Source organism: Neovison vison, chromosome 8 (assembly GCF_020171115.1).
Source record: "Neovison vison isolate M4711 chromosome 8, ASM_NN_V1, whole genome shotgun sequence".
Classification (NCBI taxonomy): Eukaryota; Metazoa; Chordata; class Mammalia; order Carnivora; family Mustelidae; genus Neogale; species Neogale vison.
Window position 1 is genome coordinate 142,808,216 of NC_058098.1, and position 21,452 is coordinate 142,829,667.

A 21,452-nucleotide genomic window follows, 5' to 3' on the forward strand; every position below is an offset into this window, starting at 1 on the left:
TAAATTAACTTAGAAATGGTCATGAACAATAAGTTAGAATAAATAGACTCTGAGACTCACAATAATTCCATGTGAAAGGTCAGCATTCTAATATGTGACACTTTGTGACCCTATATATAGTCGTCACAGATAACTTCTGATTTGATATTATGTACCAACGTTAGATGAGCAGCGGACTTGTGCTTAGAACCCCTTTCCATTGTACATCGGTGATGACGCGAAGAGTCCAGAACGGATACTACCTACCACTCTACTAAAAGCATTACTATATCGGCAAAAAGCTGAGACACGACGCGGCGGGGGAAATGCATACGTGCCCAAGGGACCGGCGGGCCCCTGCGGGAGGCCCCCACGGGGTCCCGGGCATCAGGGGACGAGAAGCACCTGGCTTCAGCTTTCGAAAAGGCAATTCTGAGCACGGCAGCTACAACGCGTCGCGGCGCAGGAAGGGGCGCTGTCGGGGACGCCGCTGCCGAGCCCCGGGGGTGACCTCGTCTGTCCCAGCTCGTGATTCAAGTCCTCGTGGAAAACGGCAAGCGTTTGTACAGTGAGCCGCATAAAGTGCCGCCGGGACGTACGCTGACTTATACACATATGTACACCGAGGTCGAGGATTGTGTCAGAGAGTTTGCTGTGGGATCCCTGTAATCTCCCGGAGCAACATCGTCGGGTCAGCCGTGCGGGCTCCCTCCTCCGTCGGGCCGGCCTCGCGAGGCCGCTGACCCCAGGAATTGCACACCTCCGTACGGATATAGAGGACAAGGTAAGTGCAAATAGTCGACTGGCACATTGTGGGGACAATGACCCTGTAAGTCCTGTTCTGCTAAAAATATTTTTTTTTAATTTTTACAAAACCCATCTTTTTTTTCATAACAAAATTTTAAAGTACTTCTGTACTTCCTGCATAACATCAAGACATGGAAGGAAGAGATGCTGTCACATGTAACTCAAGTCAACACCAGAAAACACAACACGCCGTCCTAGGGACTACTCGGAAGGGGCGGGGGACGCGGCCGTCAGAAGTGGTCTGACGCGTACACATAGTGCAGTCACTGGAAGAAAACAGTGGAACCTCCAAGTGTAGGCGAGTCTAAGATGACCTAGTGTAAAGCAAAAAAGTGCTCAAGTGTAGAGAATTACTCTGAAAATCTGATTGCATTCATTCTTAGAGTAGGTCGTGACAGATCAAACAGCAAGGCTATGCGGACGCCACACGGTCACCCAGTTTCCGGGGGAGGCGGAACAGGAGGGTCGTCTGCGACGCGCTCTGCTGGGGACGGGACTGCCGGGCTCTGGGGACTGCCGGGGACGGGCCGGGCCAGCCTCGGCCCGGGGGTCCCCTTGCGCGGCCTTCAGCCCCCCAACCCCACGGAAAGCGCGTGCAGTAGCTCGCGGAGTGGCGTGTACCGGGGTCACGGAGTGGCGCACCGTGGGCCTCACCCAGATGGGGAGAGAGATTTACAGCCACGACGACAGTGATCATTTTTAAAAGCGGGGCGGGGGGAGCATAAATACTCTTAAATGAGCTTCGAACATAAATGAGAGCACGCAGGTTCTGTGGGACACACGCCGTGGCCGTGACGGACAGTTTGAGGGGCACCATGCGCTCGGGGAGAGGGGGACGGCTGCTCCAACGTCTACGGACCCCGCAACAGGGCATCTCCGCGCGGCCCGCCTCTCACCAGCCCGTCTGCGCGGACGTGCCCAGAGTCCCACCACGTAATGCTCAGCAGTGAACTTAAAAGTGCTGTTTAAGCTGCTTGGAATCTTCTGCCAGATTTCCATGGCTTGATGTTGTCTTACAATAAATTACTTATCTCATCTCTTACAGTTAATCCATATACCACTTCCTTGGAATGCAAAAAACCTCACTTAGTGCCCCCACCATACACCATCCTCCTAAAACAAACGAACAACAACAAAAAAAATCACATAATATTTCCAAGCATTGTTCAAAAATAAAGCATTTTTTTTGCAACCGATTCTTGCTATGAAACAATATGCACACAAAATGTATTTCTTAATTCCATAAAATCCTCCAACATGAGGCAAAATGAGGATGTTTCCACAGTGGCTGCAAGGCCACCACATGATCATTCAAAGCTGTGGGTTTTTTTGTTTGTTTTTGTCCATTTCAGTTCAAAATACTAAAACATTGAATCACTAAAGCATTAAAAAGAATTTACACTCTATTTATTGTGACGGGCTCACCTCTTCAGAAACACACAGCCCCCAGGTGTGCAGACATTAGCAGCTAGAAACGTCACACTACGTCAGCGCATATGAAAACGTACAAAATGGGAATGTATCCAAAAACTGTTCTGCGGGGAACTATCTTTAAAGCAAGACAGAAAATCATCATGAAGTCTCGTAAGCATGACACTGTTTCGAACAGAAATGAGAATCTGACACTCGGGGTGCGTCTGGCAGCGCGGAGCCCGGGGCCCGTGCAAGCGAGACCCTGCCTCTCGCGGACGTTCACACCTGGATTCCTCGGACAGCGTGCTTTATGTTTTCCAGAAGGGCTTTATTTTCTGGGCTCTGATAACGGTCTTGATTTGTATACATGTCCGTCAAAGTAGTCACGTACGCATCAAAATTTTGTTCATTGATTGGATCCTACGAGATATTAAATAGAGGTTCATACACAACTTTCATTTTCTTAATAGGAAAAGGGCATCACAGCAGGACGCCGCTGTCTACGCTACGGACACGGCCCTACCAGGGCCGAGAGCGGAATTCACCCCACGGAGTGCAGGGGCCCTGCCCCACCGACACCTCCAGCGCTCAGCGGCGCCGTCTGGGGCAGCGACCGCAGCCACCCCCAGTGTGGAGAGCCACGGACACAGAGACGGACGTCTACCTCACGCCGTGCAGTGCGGGGCCCCCAGGCGCCCGGCGTCGCGTCCCGAGTCACTTACCATGTGCGGCAGCTGGATATTAGCCAGACTATGGATCAGGGACTGGCTCAGGTTGGCCAGCTCGTGGAGGAGAGACTCGTTCTGCTGCTCGATGACCTTGTTCTCCTCCTCGATGGTCTTCAGGCTGCTCTCCATCGTGGTGATCTGCAACGCACAGATTTGGGGGACATGTAACAGGAGGCGGGTCACGGTGTCCCCGTGCCAAGAAAAAACCTTTCTGCTCGAACAAAAGACTTCCGTGCGGGGCGCCTGGGTGGCTCAGTGGGTGAAGCCGCTCCTTCGGCTCAGGTCATGGTCTCAGGGTCCTGGGATCGAGCCCCGCATCGGGCTCTAGGCTCAGCGGGGAGCCTCCTTCCTCCTCTCTCTCTCTGCCTGCCTCTCCGCCTACTTGTGATCTCTGTCCGTCATATAAGTAAATAAAATCTTAAAAAAAAAAAGACTTCCTCAGCCAGAGCTGATCATTCGAAGGGTTTGGTGTTTACACTTTGATTCATTCCACGGAAAGGTCGGTAACTGGACGGTGCGGCTCGTCTTTCTGGGGAGCGGCTCCCGGCCGCGTCCACTATTACACAACGTCCGCCAGTTCTGCTCTCTGGCCTGTCAGAGGCTGACGTCCTGTCCACCACTCTGACCCCTGGTCGAGGCCAACTCCCTCCAGCCCAGATCGAAATCTGCCGCCACTACGTCCCGAACTGTAGTTCATTTGGGAGGCGGGTCACCGTCTAGGTCACAGGTGCCCGGAGCCCCGTGTTCATGTCTGTGGCCGGCCGGTCCCTGCCGGTCCTCGGATGACGCCCTCCTTATCTGCAGGTGAGGACCGGGCCTCACACCTGCCTCCAGGCGGGCCTCCTTGGCTTCCTGGTATTGACCAGAGGGAATCTAGCTGTCCCGCCCCCTGCAGCCCGGTGCGCAGGGCGGCTGGAGGGGAGCTGCCCCGACCTGCCTGGGCCTCAGGGAGCAAACACACAGCCAGGACACAGCCGACTGGGTGTGGGGACCGAGGACACCATTAGGGCCCGGGAAATGGAGACGTAACCCCGTCCCTCCCCGGAAGTTGCCTTTCTCCCGAGTTACCTGAACCTCGTCAGCCCCCAACCCCAATTCTCATGGATGGGATCCCCTGCCTGGTGCTTTCTCAAGGGCCAAGATGTGGGGCTCAGTGGGGTGCTGCTGGCTTCACTTGGGCTAGGTGAGGCAGTGGGTTGTTCTGGGTTGTTCTCAAAAACAGAAATGACAATACTTGTCCCAAGAGCATCTCCTGGAGAGACGTGCACAGTGTTTGCCTCAAGAAGACACAGGTCATTCCACATTTCTGTTCCAGTCAGGGTCCCAACTATAGTGACATACCCCGAAACCTCCTGGATTGGCCCCCCAGCCCCTGTCTCCCCGCCCCCAGGCCCTGTCTCCCTGCCCCAACCCCTGTCTCCCTGCCTCCAGCCTTGGTCTCCCTGCCCCTGGCCCCTGTCTCCCTGTTCCTAGGTCCTGTCTCCCTGCTCCCAACCCCTGTCTCCCTGCCCCTGGCCCTTATCTCCCTGCCCCCAGGCCCTGTCTCCCTGCCCCCAGCCCCTGTCTCCCAGCCTTAGCCCCTGTCTCCCTGCCCCCAGACTCAGTCTCCCCGCCCCCAGGCCCTGTCTCCCTGCCCCTGGCCCTTATCTCCCTGACCCCAGCCCCTGTCTTCCTGCCCCCAACCCCTGTCTCCCTGCCCCCAGCCCCTGTCTCCCTGCCCCCAACTCCTGTCTCCCTGCTCCTAACTCCTGTCTCCCTGCCCCCAACTCCTGTCTCCCTGACCCCAGCCCCTGTCTCCCTGACCCCAGCCCCTGTCTCCCTACCCCCAACTCCTGTCTCCCTGCCCCCAACTCCTGTCTCCCTGACCCCAGCCCCTGTCTCCCTGCCCCCAACTCCTGTCTCCCTGCCCCCAACTCCTGTCTCCCTGACCCCAGGCCCTGTCTCCCTGCCCCCAACCCCTGTCTCCCAGCCTTAGCCCCTGTCTCCCTGCCCCCAGACTCAGTCTCCCTGCCCCCAGGCCCTGTCTCCCTGCCCCTGGCCCTTATCTCCCTGACCCCAGCCCCTGTCTCCCTGCCCCCAACTCCTGTCTCCCTGACCCCAGCCCCTGTCTCCCTGCTCCCAACTCCTGTCTCCCTGACCCCAGGCCCCGTTTCCCCGCCACTAGCCCTTGCCTCCATGCCTCCAGACCCTGTGTCCCTGTTCCCAGGCCCTATCTCCCTGACCCCAGGCCCTGTCTCCCTGCCCCAGGACCTGTATCCCTGACCCAGACTCTGTCTCCCTGCCCCTAGCCCCTGTCTCCCTGTCCCCAGCGGCGAGAGCATGGGGCTACCCTGCTCCTGCTCGGGGAGGGGCTGTGGAGATACTGTCCTCTCTAATCTCTCTAGAGCCATCATGGGTTTGGCTGTTGCGGCAATGCCCAGTTAGAAAGGCCCGAGCTGGCTCTGGTAGAAGGTGTCTGTGAAGGAAGGTCCTGCACGCCCCGGACTGGCGTGAGGGCCGCAGAGGCCACAGAAAGCCCTGCTTCAAGACCTCAACCTTCCAGCACTTTCTGAGATAAGTGGGACGCCAGGGGTTAGAAGGCAGAGGTGCTCCGGGGCTGACCGGTAAGTGGGCTATGGAGGCCACAGCCTCGTTGTCCTTGGGCGCCTTGTGCCTGCCGGGGACTGCGGGAACGGGCGGCAGCACTCTGCCCGCGGAGCTGACGCTGCGTCCCAGGGGCTCACCCCTGCCTCTCCGTCCTGACCTGCCGCGCCCTTCTGGCCCTGGGAACCATACAGCCCAGCACCCTCCCGTCCCTTGAAGACACTGGCCTGTCAGAGAAGGGCAGGCCCCAGAGGGACCTCAGCCAGGACAGCGAGAACACACAGCAACGCTTAAAATTCACTTTTGACATTGAGGTGAGCCGACGTCTGGAGAAGCACGTCTTCATGTCGATGTCAAAAAGCCATGAAAGGCCCGTGGCGACCTACCCGGGGACGAAGCGCCTGGGGGTGGCGGTGGAACAGGAGCAAGCGCGTCTGGGGGGGCCTGGGGAGCTCGGGTCGGGCCCCTGTCCCTGGGGGCAGCCCCGGGGGCAGCCCCGGTCCCAGGCTGGGAGAGCCCCGCGGAGCAGACTCCTCTCCCGGGGGCATGAGTGCGCCTTGTCAGAGGTGGGCGCCCGGCAGGCTGCGGCCCGGCACCTGCCCCGACGCGGGGCTCTGCGCCTCAGGGTGCCGAGGACTGAGGTGCTGAGGTCTGAGGGCTGCCGCCGCCGTGAGCAGGATCAACGTCAGGGACGGCGTTTCCCAGAATCTGGTGAACTGAGTCGCTGCTGACGGGGGCTCCCGGGGGTTTGTGTGGCTGGCCCTGGAGTCCGCTCGGGGCCTGCACCTCCTGAGAGCCCCCGGCCACGGGCTGATCGCAGCCGCGCCCGTGGATAGATGCTACGGAAGCTTCCCACCTGTGCCAGGTGAGCCTTTGGGCAGGTGAGCGAGCCGAGCCCGCGGCCGGAGCTGGTGCGAGAACGACCCCCAGGAGAGTCGTGCCCAGGAGACAGCGCCCGCCGTCTGGGCTTCCTTCCCACGCACGGGCACCACGGGCTCCCTTTCAGGCGTTCTGCTGGGGACACAGCCCGAGATGCGCCTCCCTGAGCTGGGGCGCCCGGCAGACGGAACCAGCCCGTGGCAGAGCTGTGACCACAACCTGGCGTCTGAGGCTGGGCCAGACCCGGACTGTCGGCGGCCACACTGCTGGCGGCCAGGAGGGGTCTGCAGGGAGGGGCGCACGGACCCCCCTTTCTCCCAGGATAGAAGTGCCTCGCCTTACCTGTGGCCTGTGAGGGCCCAATCTCAGAGCCCCTGCGGCACCGGGATCCTGGGCTGCTCCGGGAAAGGTGCCAGGGAGCCTGGGGCACTGCATGGGACTCAGGGATGGGAGACTGAGAGGCAGCAGCTTGGCCCTCCACCTTGGCTTAGCTGAAGGAGTTACCACGTGCATAATACGAGGGAGAGGGTGCTTATCTGGCTGGCATGGTGAGCACACAGCAGGACTATGCACCGCAGCCCCACACTCAGGCACCCAGTAGGTGCTCCGTAAAGGCTGCCCCCCCACCCCCGCCGCCGTCCCTGGACACATGGGCCAGGCCCCTGCAGGAGCTCGCAATCTTCCACCCTGCCCTGGCGCCGGCCTGCCCTTGTCTGGGGCATGTCAGCTCTTTCTAAGGCAGTGACCACAGGGCATTAGCGCCTGCTGTGTCCCGGGAGGAAGGCGGCTCACGTGCAGGGACGGGCGACTTGTGTTCGCAGCACTTGCTCACCGACGGCATTTCGCGAACGTGTGCACAGTGCGAACCCGCGGCAGTGGCCACAGAGCACCCGGCATTCTGCCGCCCAGCCCCTGGCCTCAGCCAGCGAGCAGGATGTGGGCTATGAGGTGCAGGGGGCAGGGGGACAGGGAGCCAAGAGAGGCCTGAGGCCGACGGCCGGCAGGGCCTGGGCCAGCACATGCGGCTGCAGTCGGGGGCTTCAAACACTGTTACCTGAGTTCTCAGCTTAATCATGTCGGCCTCCATCTGGGAGTTGGACTCGTTCAGTTCCTTGATTTCTTCGTCCAGCTGCTTGATCTCTTCGTCATTCTCTATGCCTGCACGGGGGACGGGGCTGTGTTACACGGGGGACGGGGCTGCGTTACGGCTACCGAATGTGAGCACGGAGTTACTTCTCCTTGCTCTTCTGTATTTGGGAGTGAATGTGCTGGAAAAAATATATTCTTGGATGTCAAAAAAAATAACAGTGACAATTTGTGTGTCTGTCCATCCCTCCCACCGCCCGCCTCGTGATCATGGCCCCGAACCGTGGAGGAGACGGCCGAGCGCCTGCAGGCCAGGGTGAGGTCCCCCGGGCCGGCCCACCAGTGTCCCGGCCCCGAGCGGCTCCGTGCTGCAGGTGGGGACCTGGTTCTGTTCCCTGTCTGTCTGTCTCTCTGCTGCCACTGGGGGATGTCAGGCCCCGGACACCGCGCCTGCTCAGGGCCGCCTCGGCCCGCACTGCAGGGAAGACTGTGGCAGCGGCGGGTTTTAGGCGTCTTCCGAAGGGGTCTCCCCACAGAGGACTTCTCACTGATGCAAACTCCTCCTCCGTTTGGACGTGGAAACGTGCTTCTACTGACACCGGTAGGGTGGTGGCAGCCTCTGTGTGCCCCGGGGGCCTCGCCAGGCGGCCAGACTGCTTGCTGGCAGTGGGACACTCCGGGTGGGAAAGATTCGGACCCAGGGTCATTTTGGCCATCGGGTCTCACGCGGCAGAAGGTACTCAGGGACGAGCAGGACGTCCGCGGAGGCCACCACCCTTGACAAGCCGGGATGCAGGTCACAGGGCACAGCGGGGACGCTCCTGTGAAACCGTGGGACAGGCACAGAGCCTAGGCTTTGGGGTCCCTGGCAGACGCCCTTCTTTGGCTCTGCAGACAGAAGGGGCGCGGCCACTGGGAGGGAAGGCCCAAGACCCAGACCCTGCAGGGGCCAGGTGAGCGGGTCCTTCCTGCTAAAAGTCCCCCAGAGACACTCCTGGGGACACACAGGCCCTGAGCCTGCCAAGACCCCCTCATCCTCCCGCCCAGAGGAAATGGCTATGCCCCCCCCCCCGCCAACTCCAAGCCTGGGTCTCGTGGCCCATCACAGAGGCCCTGGGTACATGTCCCCGGCACGCGAGTGGCCATCAGCTGCCTCCTTGGAAGCGGTTCTCAGCTCCCAGGAAGTCCTCCAGCGATGGGGCGAGACCTTCCTCGGGGACGCACTGTTTCACTGTCCCCTTCCGGCCTGTGACCACGAGGCGGCAGCAGTTTCCTGCCTTTGGGAATCGGGCTGAGCGAGTTCCAGCCGTGACACGGGGAAGGCGGGACACCTGTGCCGGGGGCGGGGGGGGCGGCGATGACATCACTGCCACAGCTGAGGCCTGAGGGTGCGGATTCCTAAACCTTTGCCCCCAGTGGGGCTTGCCATGCGGTCCTCGAAGATGCAAACGGTCCAGGCGCAGCCGCCGTTTCCAGTGTGGCCCCGAGCCCGGCCGTGCTGGACCCCATTTCCCAGCGGGGTCTTCATGTCATCCCTCTTCGGGTTTTCAGGCCGAACGACCCTAGACCGTCTGCCTCCGCCGCGTGTGTGAGTCTCCGTCGACACCAGACCCGCATCGACGTGCTGCGCAGTCTCGGCCTCTGGAAGCCCCGGCGCCTGTCCTGTCTGCCCCCGCCCCGAGGTCTGGCGGCCCGTCCAGGGCCACGCTCCTCTGACAGACGCCGTTCCTCATTCGCTCAGAGGCCCCCGGGGAGTTGCTAACCGCGGCGCACACGAACGCGCTGCCCACGGGAAAGCGAGCGGCAGACGGACCCGTTTCCTACAGACGTCAGAGAAGAGCGTGGACTCGTCTTCACGGGCGGTGGCCACGCGTGTCAGGAGCAGGCGCGCTGCGGCTCGCGAAGGCGGCGGCGGGGGATGCGCGGGAGGCTGGGGAGGCTCCTCCAGGGACCACCTGCTGTGGACCCTCCTTGTCGTCCAGGCGGGACGTTGGATTCCGGTCGCTCCCCGACGCAAACGGTGATGACGGCGCCGCACGCCTGCCGGGCCCCGGCACCAGGAGAGCATGCGGGCGCCCGCCGTGGACGCGTGGAATCCCAGACCAAACACCTCGTTTCGGGACGGGCGGTTTGGAGATCGCCAGGTCATCCCAAAGCCAGAGACCGGTGGGGGACGTCGTGGGTCATCTCCGCCGGGCTGCTGGATGTGCTCCATCCACGGCGCTGGGGGGCCGCGAAGGGACCAGAACAGCCGGAACGTCGACACCTTTGTGCTGGGCCAGGACTGTGGCAGACGCAGGCTTCGAGCGGGTCCGCCGGAGCGCGGGGGAGCACGCCGTCTCCCGGAGGGCGGCTGGCGTCTCAGAGGCCCATTCTACCACGGTGACTACTTGCTCTTTAACAGAAATCGGACCTTCCCACGTGGCAGTTCCGTGGTGAGAGTTTTCTTCGTCCTTCCAACCCTCCATTGCAAAGTGCGCCTCGGACACAGCGGGAGTAAGAGGTCACTTGCTCTCGGTGAGCAGACCCCTGACTCCGCCGGACTTGCCAGGTGGCGGCTGGAGACGCCCGCCGCACAGCCGGGGCGTCGGAGAAGCCAGAGAGCTCCGAGCTCCGTGGCTGCGCTCGGCGGCCTGAGAAGCGGCACAGGCGGCTTCCGTCCTGCTGACTCCGTGCTGGGAGCTGACCAGTCGTTAAAAAGAAGAAAGAGAAAGACACAGCATGCGGTCTAGCGCCGTGGGTCTCATTTTTTGCTGAATTAAAGAATTAAAAACAGAGTTCCTTTTTATGTCTTATCCTTTAAACTTCTTATTCTAAATTTAAGTAGTTTTATATATCTCCAAAATCGTGCGCTGCACAGCCTTAAATATGTGTCCATCCGAACCTGGGCCCAGACATTCAGTCCGTAGGATTCCTGAGAGGCGTCCGCTGCGTGAGCCGAGTGCTATCACCGAGCCGGTCTGCAGGTCAGGTCGGCTGCCTGGGAGAGGTCGTTGTAAGCCCAATAAAATGACAGCAGGGACCCCATGACGCCCTCCTCCCATCTCTGATTTCCCTTCTGGTAGCGCTGGACGGACCGACGGGCTTGCGTCAGAGGTTTCGTCTCTGGGAAACGGGAGCAGACACGGCTCCCCCAGACCCGCTCTCACTCTGCCCTCCTGCGCTGTGCCCACAGAGCCCGGCCGTGCAGGCCGCTCCTGTCGGGTGCCAGGAGGCACGTGCGCCCAACTCTGCAGCCTCCCCCCCGAGACGGTGGGGCGGGCAGCACACCACGAGGGGCAGGGAGAGAACTGGCAGGAGGTGGACGGACCCTCCATCCCCTAGGTTCAGGAATCAAGAGGAATCTGAGTGTCTGGAAATGAATCTCCTTAAAGCCATGAATGTGCACCTGCCCCTCGGACCCCCTGAGGGTCCCAGGGCTCCGCACAAGGCCCGCTCTTGGAGAGGGGAGCACACCAGACCTGGGAGTGCGAGGGAGAAAGTGGCTGCGCCCCGGGAGCCAGCGCCTTGCCCGGCTCATTGATGCCTGTGTCCAGCAACACCCTCCTCTCGGGGGGCTCAGGGAGAGCTAGACGTTTGTAACTGCCTGCGCAGGTGACAGAAGCCACAGTCCCTTCCCCCAGGGTCCTGTCCTCTACGATAACAGAGGAAGGCAAAAGGAGGGATTATCTCATTTCCTCCTCGGTAAAAACCAATGAAGAACCAACACAGAGCCGGGGGGCAGGGACAGCAGGGGCTTCGGAGTGGTGGCTGCTCAGTGGGAGACAGAGATCACAGCGACCTCGTGTGGGAGCAGAGGAGATCAGACTCTTCTTGAAGCTTGAAGAGTCAGAATGAGGAGGGGGAGGAGGGCAGGAAGCACGGACAAGGGGTTTCAGAGCCTCAAGGACACTTAGAACTGCTCCTTTCCAAGCAGGCGCACACTCGACAGAAGGAGCCAGAAGCCCAGCGCAGGGGCAGCTTGGCTGCAACGGCTCTGCCGACCGAGTGGCGGCTTCCTTGAGGTCCTGTCGCAGAGTGCAGGCCAGGATGTGGAGCGAGGGACGCCTCCGGCACCTTCGTTATGGATGTGTAAAAGCAACAGGAAGGTCCTACACTCAAGATACCAACGAGAGCCAGCGAGAGGGAGACGGAGCTAGGGCAGCACCACACCAGGTTCTGGAGGAGGAGCAGAGCTGCTGAGGAAAGTGGGGGGCTCAGGCCTCGTTCCCAGCAGCAGCGCGCTGCCCGTGAGTTGGCCACACCCGGCGTGAGCAGGTCCGGACTGTCCATGTTCCACGCCACAGCCCTGGCACCGAACCCAGTGGGCTCCGGAAGGACTCTGGTCCCTGTGTGAAGAAGGTCTGCGCAGACGGGAAGCAACAGGCTGCAGCCTGACCCAGGCTCTGGGACACGAGTGTCCTCGCTGCACACACATGCACCCCGCAGCCTGCCACAGAGAGCCAGGCTCTGGCCCTGAGCCCTGAATCAGGCCTCCTGTGTCGGGGTGCAGACCAGTGGGCGTGTGGTTCCCCATGGGACGGGGCGTCCTGGCGCTTCCCGGGAGGCGGTACACACCACCGTTCTCATCCAGCGGAGCTCCCTGGATCTAAAGCTGCCGTGCCTGGCACTGCCGGAGAGAGGACTCTGGACTCCCCTGCCCCTCGGGAAAGCCCTGGCCTCTGACGCCCTGAGACGCGTGTGCCACGACTGCCCGCCCAGGGGACAGCCCCTCCTCACTGTGTGTGATCTGCCCGTGCTTCCTGCCCGCTCCCGCTCCCGGCCGCCTCCCTCCCGGACGAATCCGAAGCTGACCAAGCGGACCCACTGGCCCACGGAGTCCGTGTGGACGCAGGGCTGTCTGGGGCGATGGGCCACACAGGCTGGGCTGGAAAGAGTCTTCGTGGCGGTATCTTCCTGGCCATGAGCGCTGCCCTGTGATGGCCCAGAGCGGTGAGGATGGGCCTGACATCTCACGGCGGGGGTCCCATGTGGGGCCTCAGGCCTGTGGGTGCCCCAGGGGTCCCAGAATGCCTGGGGGCAGCGCTCCCTCTAATCGGGCTCTGGCCTCCGGCACCCGTGCCCGTCAAGCAGAAGCCGGGATGCTGGTGTCCACGCCGGCAAGATGCAAACACTGTGGCCCAGGCCATCTTCCGTCCGTGGCCAGCCACACAGGAAAGGCTGTTCAGTGCAGGGCACGCCCAGAGGCCCCGAGCTGTGGTCAGGACCTGTCATGAACATCGGGGGCCCCAGACCCCCTGGCCTTCCTGTGAAGGCGGCGGCCTCAGGTAGAGCCTGAGCGCGAGGCCCAGGTCCACGGGGGAGGAGCCGGGCACGGGGCTCCAGGGATGGGTCCAGGGACTTTGCCCAGGCGTGACCCGGCCCCACGGTGCTTGCTGCTCTGATGAGCCCGCAGGGAGGGTGGTGCCTGTCCCGGGCCTTTGCCACCCCAGCTCGCCGTTGGCCAGCCCCGCAACGGTCAGCCCGGCTCCGTGCTGGCTCCCGGCTCCCAGCGGCCTCCAAATGCTGAGAAGGGGTCCCCGCTCCTCCCCTTCAAGGCCCAGTTTGCTGAGTGGTTGCCGGTGATGCTCTTTCCGCAGGCCCCAGAGGGACGTCCCACGGGGTCCCCCAGCACCCAGTCAGCGGCTCCCCTGCCCTCCCCACTCCGCACCCTGGGGGACCCCACACTCCGCACCCCAGGCCGCCCACAGGCATGTGGTGGGAGGGGTGCTTGCAAGTGGTCAGGACTGGGAAGCTGAGCACAGAGGGACAGGAGTGCGTCCCAGACTCAGGCCCTACAGGAGGACCTGGGGGCCGAGACACGAGAGGGAGCTGCCAGAGTTCTGGGGAGCAAATCCCTGGACTGTTAGGGGTCCCGACGAGTGATGAGTTTGGGCCCCCCCAAGCCGAGGGGACTGGCTTCTTCGTTGTGGCCGGAATGGCCGTGCCCCAGCTTTCGAAGTAGAGACATTGCAACCGTGGGTCCGGGGCTCTGGCCGCGCCCGAGGAGTTGGGGCCAAGGCTGCGGCGCCCGGCGGGGGAGGGGCGCTCACCATTGCTGGCCCGCTGTCGGATGGTCAGCATCTGCTCTCCCGACAGCTTCGCCTTCTTCATGGCCGATGTGGCTCGTGGGCATCCCGACAAGCTGGGGACAAGACAAGGCGGCATGAGTTGGGGGTCTCGGGAGGAGAGTCGGGCGGGGAGGACCGCGCAGGCGTTTAGGTCAGGCTGGCTGCTGGCAAAGGGCCCGCGTGGTGGGCGCGGCCTGGCCCACTCCCCACACACGAGGGTGGCTGTCTCTGCTTGTGGGCTCAGGGCAGTTCTGGGGGGACACAGGCCGATTGGGGCCTCCGAGGAAACTGCGGCAGCCAGGCTCTGGGGCCGGCCGAGAGGACACCCCTTCACCGTGCGCTCCCGGGGCTGCCTGGAGTTTGGAGGGAGCGACTCTCTGGCCTTAGAAGTCCTCCCAACTATGCCAAGTGCCGGCCTGGCACACGGCCTGGAGGAGGATCGGATTTTAAGCACACAGATGGAGGAGGCGCGGGTGATGAGCTCAGCCCAGACTCAGCCCAGCTTCTCCTCCCCTCCTGCCCGGTACATCACTGGGGGGTGGGCACAGGCGCAAAGACAGGACCCCAGTACCGTGATCTCACATTTGCCACCAACATCAAGGTTGCAGCCTCTTTGCAGACGGCCCCGCTGCCCGCACGTTGCTAACACGGGCCCCTCTGGGGGTGCTCTCTGCCCTGGGTACGGGTCCGAGCCTCCGACGACTGTGTTCCCAGGACGGCTCCCCCGTCCTTCCCTTTCGGGCTGTGCATGCGTGGAGGACGATTCTGCACCCTGGGCACCCCCCATGGCCCTGAGTCTGGGCTGCATCCCACCTGCCCCTGGGGGCTCCCCCTCACCGGCCACCACCTGAGGGGACCCCTGGCCCTCGTGACATGGAAATGACACACATGCACGTGGCTGTGTGTCCAGTATTACACGTGTGTTTCCATCCTAGACGTTTCATCCGTCACTAGGTGCCAGGCGGCCCCTGGCCAGAGCTCTCCACCTGTGTCCTCCCGAAGCCCACCACAGTGGGGATTACACTGTTGCCAGCAACACAAGTACTGCCGACGTGGATGCGCGGACGCTTCCTAAGTATGTTCAGGCAGCTTTCCTCTCACGGTTCACAGCAACGTCCGCGTTGTCTCTGATGAGCCGTCGGTGAGAGGCCTGTGTCTGGGAGCTGCTCCAGAGGGCCCCGGAGAGGCTGAGTCATCTCCACCCTGGTCCCTCTTCCCGGGACCCATCAGCTGGGATCTGCATCTGGGATCCGCGTCTGCTGGTGCTGGTTCTGGACTAACGGGTGCCAGTCCCCCAGGACTGTCAGGTCCCTCTTCGGCCCGCCTCCCCCGTCTTCTCAGGACTCCGTGCCCCAGGTTGGCCAGGGCCGTCGGTTGGTGTCCGTGTCTGCCCCCCAGTCCTGCTGGCCTGTCTCCAGCCCCCGACTCTCGGGCCAGCACCAGTGGCCCCGGCCAGCTGGCAGTCTGGGGTCTTCTCTGTCTGTGACCATCGGGGCTGCTCCCCAGGGGCCATGTCCTTCCAGCCCTGTCCGGCTGCTCCCTGTGCTCGGCCTCTCCCCGCCTGACTCTCTGCCCTGAGAAGAAGGTGGTCAGACGTCAGTGTTGCCGCGGTGCATGGACGCAGATCCGTGAAGGGGAGAGATCAGTAGAGTGAAGCCAACAGAGGGGACACATTCAGGTGCTCCCATGGGCATCCAGAACGCCAGCCCCAGACCTGAGCACGACAGCAGCCTCTGAACACCACAGAAACACGGGCTTCCGGAACTCGCTGACCTGCAGAACCCAGTTTGGTCTTCCCTCGTTTCTCTCAGTTTTGAGATAACAAAAGGGCAGACCAGGGATGCGGAGGGTGGCCTCCTTCCCAGAGACACTCGCTGGAGCTGGGACACTGAATCGGGCAGAGACAGGCCCACGGAGCAACGCGCTTTGTTCAAACATGCCCGCCCGGGCTCAGGGACAGCACGGTCCACATGGGTCCGACGTGGAAGGGCCCCCGGCACTGACCTGGGTGCCGGGCAGGTCCGTGGGCTCCCCTTGGGGCTCGTGCCGACCTCGTGTCGTGGTGTGCCGGCTCCTGGAGGCCCAGATGGCTGCAGGACTCACGCCCTCCCCTTTGAGGAGCGGACCCCGAGGGCCCAGCAGCCCTTCCAGAAACTCCTCTAAGTAAAGCTGCATTGCTCTGAGTGGGGATTTGGAAAGATGCAGCCAACGGGTGGCCCCGAGCCGTCCAGCTCCAGCCCCGGCACCCAGACCAGGGTGGGCTACAGGCAAGTGCTTCAGAAGGACAGAGGGAGGGAGACCTTCGGTCAGGACCGGGCCCACAGGACCTCCTTCAGGAGAATCTTCCAGCTGGAGAGAGCGAAATAAGGGAATGTTTCCGGGAGGCGTGGTTATAAAGGTGTGGGGGCAGGGTTTGTCCACGGGAGGGCCCCTGGGCTTGCGAGCAAGCTGACAGCCACTGGCCACCTGGGGAGGCTGGGGGAGACATCTCGAGGCGCAGGCCTCAGACAGGCTGGGTACGGTGGTGTTGGCGGCTCATGTCTCACTTGCAAGAGAACAGATCTGGTTGGTGCCACAGGGCCTGTAGCGCAGACACCTGCTAGCCCTGAGTTACGGTCCCACCTGCTTCTGCAAGCCCGCTTAGGGGACAGGTGCGGCGTGCGTGGCCAGAGGCCAATGCCACAGGCGCCAAGCCCCTGCTTCCCGGCACTGGGGGGCTTCAATTCCCCAGTCCAGAACCAGCGGGAGGGACACCAGGCAGGAGGGACAGCCAGCGGGAGGGACACACGGCAGGAGGGACTCCCCGGAGGGCAGGTGAACCTGCAGGGCGGCCTGGGGCCAGTGTCCTGCGCCTGGGGCTGCTTCTCCTGCTCTGTCCGTGCGAGCGGACGCCATTCCTCCTCTCTTCGCGCAGCTGCTGGAGACTCCTGTTAGCCCGTCAGGCCAGCAAGCCCCAGGGATCCTTCTCTAGGTTTTAAAAACTGTCTTCTTTTCTCGTTTTATGATTTAAGAGAGATTTCCTCAACTTTATCCTCTAACCTTCCAACTGAACTTTGTATCTCATTTGTCTTTGTTTTAAAGAGTACGTGTTCCTTTGATTTCTCTTGGGTTGTGAGGCGTCAGTCCTATTACTCTGCTTCTGCTCCTTTCTATCTGCCGACAAATTAAAAAATTCTTTTTCCTGAAATGTGTTTTCTCCGTCCTTTTCTTTGTTAAAGTCTGCTTTGCTTTCTGCCAGTGTAACTTAGGGCTTCCTCATGTGGGGTCATCCTGGCTGCTCATTCCCATCTCCGAGTATCACCCACTGAGGCCTGTCCTGGGCTGCAGGTTGCGGGGGGGGGTCCCTCCTGTCTGGAGGTCAGAGGGGACACACATGGGCTGAGGCTGTGCCCACAGCAGCTTGGGAGGCGGAGGCGGAGGGCCTCGTCCTGCAGGGGGCATTCCTGCCTCCCACACAGCGGGGTCCCCGGTGCGGAGCGCCCCTCCCGCCCAGCGCGGGGGCACAAGGCGTCTGAAGCTCTTCTCACAGAGGTTTCCGCCTCCTGCTGTTCCCAAGGCTGCGCGGAGTCCCGCTGCAGGGTCCTGGGGCCCGTGCGCCGCACCGCGTGCTCACGCCTGGGTTCCACCCCCCACCCCCTCCCCGGTGTCCATCCGGGCACTTGCCCTCGTCTGTCCCCTCAGAGCCGGACCCTAGACCTCATCCCCCAGCACCTCGGCTCCCGGGACTCCGTGCAAGGGACGGAACTCCCTTTGCTTTCTACATTTTTATTATTTTTATTTCATGGGTTTATAAAAGGAGAGCAGGCCATTTTGGTGGCATTTTGAGGTCAGTGGAGATGAATTGTTTTTGGGCTGTGGCCCAGGAGTCTTAGAGGGACGGCTGCCACCATCGGGCACAGGGTCGTATGCCCAGAGTCTGCATCGACGGCTCCTCTCTCCCCTTCTGTGGGTCAGGGTTGCAGGGAGCCCGGCGGCTCTTCCTCCTCAGGGATGACCCGGCCTGGAGCGACCTGGGCGGCCAAGGGCCTGGACTCTTGGTAAAGGGGTCAGAGGGAACATCCAAGTGGGCGGCTGAGTGACAGCGGTGCCCAGCCCCTCATCAGTGGCAGAAGCCCCGAGAGGCAGAGTCAAGTGTCTGCCGGCAGGCAGTACGACGGGGCTAGGATCCAGGGTCACAGGCGCTGCACAGCCCGGCACCATCCCGTTTACCTGACAAGGAACTGGAACCTTGTTGAGCCCATTTGGGTTTTGTGCTGAGGAAGCTCGTCCTAACAGAGAGGAATCAGTTTTGCTTTTGTCTCTTCTGCTGCTTGTGAGCTAAATCCAGCCTCTGTCATTGCCGTGGGTCAGTTGTCCCCCCGAGAAGAGGCGTTGATGTTCCGGCCCCCAGTACCTGCAACGAGGACCCCGTTTGGGGACTCTGCAGATGTGATCAGGCTGAGACAGGTGCGTGGACGCAGGGACCTCTGCTGCAGGGACGGTACTCACGGCTCCCAGCCTCGCACGGCGTGGGGACACAGGTCCGGGCATGTCTGCCCCGAGGGTCCGTGAGGGTCCGTGATGGCCGTGGCAGGAGGCAGTCGGAGGAGCGCAAGGAGTGTGGGTGACTCTGGAGAGCGCGCACGCAATCCTGGGGCCGCAGGGTGCCCGCAGGCTGTGAGCCGCCAGTGGGGAAGAGCCGGTGACACCTCCTGGAGGTCCACAGGGAGCCCGGCGCTCGGCCTGATGCCTTCCCAAGCCACTGTACAGCGCGTGGCCCAGGCTGGGTCCTCCAGTGGACACAGGGGTCCATGCAGGCCGCTCACCGGACAACTTTCCTCTCTGTGGGCCGTGCGCCCAGGGAAGAGCATCTTGCCTTCCTGGCATCGGTTGTCTGATCTAACGTCCGGACCACACAGATCTCAGGGTGCTGTGGCTCCGTGATTACGTCTGTGTCTGTAAGAAACCAGGGCGCCTCAGCATCCGACGGCGGCAGGACAGCATCCAGCTTTCCTCTTCTTGGGCTCTCCAAGACCATCTCCCCCACATCCCAAAGGTGGACCACATCTCCCAGCATCCCTTGGGAAGACTACATCTCCCAGCGTCCCTTGCAACAGGGGCTGCCGTGCCCTGGGTCTACCTGGGGAGGATGGGAAGGAAATGCAGGTGCTCCCCAGAGCACTGAGGTGGTCGATGGCGAGGAGCCCCGGGGAAGCACTCATGTTAATGCAATTCCCTTGGCAAGTATCAGGCAAAACAGACATTCGGAAAAAGGCCGTCTCCCCACTTGTGATGAACTGTAAGGAAACTGAAAATAAAATACATCAGGTTTTGGGTCTGGGAGGAAAGTTTAAGAGGGTCTAGGACGTGAGCTTTTTGAAAAATAGATTTCTTTCTGGTCAAGCCCAGTGAAAGGTAAGGCTCCATTCTAACCGCCGGTTACTTTTCCCCGGTTAGCCCTGGGGACTGATTTCTGCTGGACTGTGAGGTCTGCCGGTCACGTGCACGCCCCACGCAGCCCCGTCCCTCGCCTGGCCTGGGGACACGAGGGCAGCTGTGTCTCTGGGCTGTCACCGTGATTCCGAGGGCTAGCCCGGGAAGGCGCTCACAATGCCGCTGGGCACACAGAGCTCCCCTGACACGCTGGGGGTGAGGAGGCCTCTTCCGGGCAGAGGGAGAGGTTGCGGAAGAGAGTTCTAGGCGAGAAGCGGGTTCAGTGGCGGGCTGGGAGGGGGGACGGTTCTGGAGACACAGCCAGGTCCAGGGGCCGGCGGGTTCAGGCCGGGCGGTGCGGCCCACTGCCGGGACAGCCAGCCCCTCCCAGTCTCTGCCGCCCCTGCCCACCCGCACCCGCTCTCCGTGAGCCCCGGCTCCGAGTGCCCAGGTGTTTCCCAGGCTGCGCCAGGCGGCCACTTGCGTAGCTTTCCCACGGCCCCCGGGTGCTGCCCGAGTAGCTGGTGGACACTCACTGGGTCCTGAGGGCCTGCCCGCTGCCCACTCGCCCCCTTTCCGCAGCAGCTTCTGCGCGGGGCACCTGCCCTGACCCCGGCCCGGCTCCGACCTCCCCCGAGCTCAGCCCGCCCTCTCAGCTCTTCTGCCCCTGGCTGTCCGTGTTTCTCTCTCCCTGAGGCTGTGCCCCACCACCCGCTGACCCCTTGGGGGATAACGGCCCCCACCTGTGTCTCTTCTACCGTCCGTGCACCCCTGCTTGCTCTCCCGACACCCGCCCTCTGGCCTATCCCAGGCCAGTTTGGGTCACTGGGACTCCTAGCTGAGCGGTCCCCAGCTGGGTTTTCTGAAGCCCCTGAAGCCCCAGGGAGGCGCGTGCGGCCAGGGGATGGGCCTCGTGGCTGCTGCTTCAAACGACGGTGTTCGTTCTGCTCACGGCTGGCCTTCGAAGGAAGCGGGGGGCAGCTCCAGTGGGGAGAACTGGTCCCTCCGGAAGACTCAAGAAGTATTCCTCGGTCGTGGTGGGCGGGAGTTACAGCAACGTGCCACACAATCCGAAAACAAGGAACGCCACTTTCCTTGTTGCCGGAGTATTAGACACACATTCCAATAGAAATCTGATTTACATGAGAACGTATTTGGTTTTGAATGACTTATTTTTCATTTTAAATGCTGCTTTTTTAGGAAGACTCAGCCAACCCTTAAGATAAAATAAGAATTTCTATGTCCTTTATAACGGCCCTGCTCAGAATACAGACTGGAGCCCCCCCACCTCCCCTACAGGGTAGAGTGTGTGGACCCCAGCCTTGAAGGAACAAAGTAAACCAAACAGTTTCACAGCCTGTGGGGATGGGGGGCGCACAGAGCTCGGTGGTTCCTACTGTTCTCGTGCCCGGCTGCCCCACGGCCATGACCTCCCTGGGGAGGACACTGGGGACAGTGGCTCGGTGGGCCCGGCAGCCCCAGACCCATGCTCCGCCTTCCTCTACTGCTTACGTCCTGGCACCGCGGCCACGATCCCCGCCCCCTCAGGAGCTGTCCCATTTTGGCGGAAGGAGGAAGAGCAGGAAACTTCTGGGTCAGTGGAGTCTTTCCTTCTGATTGTACACCTGCTGTTTTCACAGCACTGGGGGTCGTAGGAGGAGCCCCGCGTCTCAGTGCACCAATGGGGTCTTCCTGGGGGCCCCTCCTAACCGAGGCCTTAGGGTTTGGGAGGACTGCAGCCTGTCATTCTGCACAGCGGGGCCACAGCCTCCAACGGACGGATCTTTGCACTCTTGGCCGGGTTCTTGCCCGGACGACTGTTCGCACGAATCGTGGTTTGCCCACAGCGTACGTGAAAACAAGGGGTGTGGTTCAGCCTTCTGAGGAGGGACGTTCTGACACCTGCCGCCCGTGGGGGACACTGTGCCCAGGGAGATGAGGCAGACGCAGTAGGACGAACCGCAGGATCCCATTCGTCGGAGGTCCTGGAGGGGACCCGAGGTGTGGGAGCAGAGAGCTGACGGTGGGCACCAGGCGCTGGGGGAGGGAGTGGGGAGCAAGGCTTTACGGGGACAGAGTGTCAGTTTGGAAAGATGGCAAAGTCCTGGAGTTGAATGGTGGGATGGCCGCATAACGTGAGTGACCTCAATGCCACTGAGCTGTGCGCCCCAACACAGGGAGGATGGGAAGGTGTGTTTTTACCACAACGGAAACAAAATGCTGTCAGCTCTGCTCTCTGTGCCGCTCGTCCCCTTTCCCACAGCCACACGCTACAAACATGGGCTCCACCCCAGCTCCTGGGGCTCAGAGCCCTAACCCTACAGGCACACTGAGGCAGCCATTCCGTTAAGTGCCAGCATCCCATCTGTGGAGCTCGACCGCCCACGGCAGGGCCCCTGCCTCGGATGCCCTCTGAACGCCCTGAGACGTCCCCCGGCTCCAGCCCTGACTCCGTCCCATGCGGCCAGGAGGGGGGGGCCACCGCCGGGGCCACAGCCAGAGCCCCGGGCTCATC

The 21,452-nt window shown here is 61.9% G+C and overlaps 1 protein-coding gene across 12 annotated transcripts in view; it reads right to left on the bottom strand.

Moving 5' to 3' along the window:
* Nucleotides 1–1,385: 1,385 nt before the first annotated feature.
* Nucleotides 1,386–21,452, bottom strand: part of MYT1L (myelin transcription factor 1 like) — a 393,417-nt gene continuing 373,350 nt past the window's right edge. For 10 of the 12 annotated variants that reach the window (XM_044262156.1, XM_044262153.1, XM_044262152.1 and 7 more), the window contains 4 exons: nucleotides 13,508–13,599; nucleotides 7,438–7,547; nucleotides 2,922–3,065; nucleotides 1,386–2,619 (listed from right to left, as the gene is read on the bottom strand). In XM_044262156.1, the coding sequence (XP_044118091.1) occupies nucleotides 2,479–2,619; nucleotides 2,922–3,065; nucleotides 7,438–7,547; nucleotides 13,508–13,599 (487 nt within the window). In that variant the 3' untranslated portion in view covers nucleotides 1,386–2,478. The remainder of the gene's footprint in view (nucleotides 2,620–2,921; nucleotides 3,066–7,437; nucleotides 7,548–13,507; nucleotides 13,600–21,452) is intronic. The other 2 variants (XM_044262164.1, XM_044262162.1) reach the window with 1 other exon arrangement.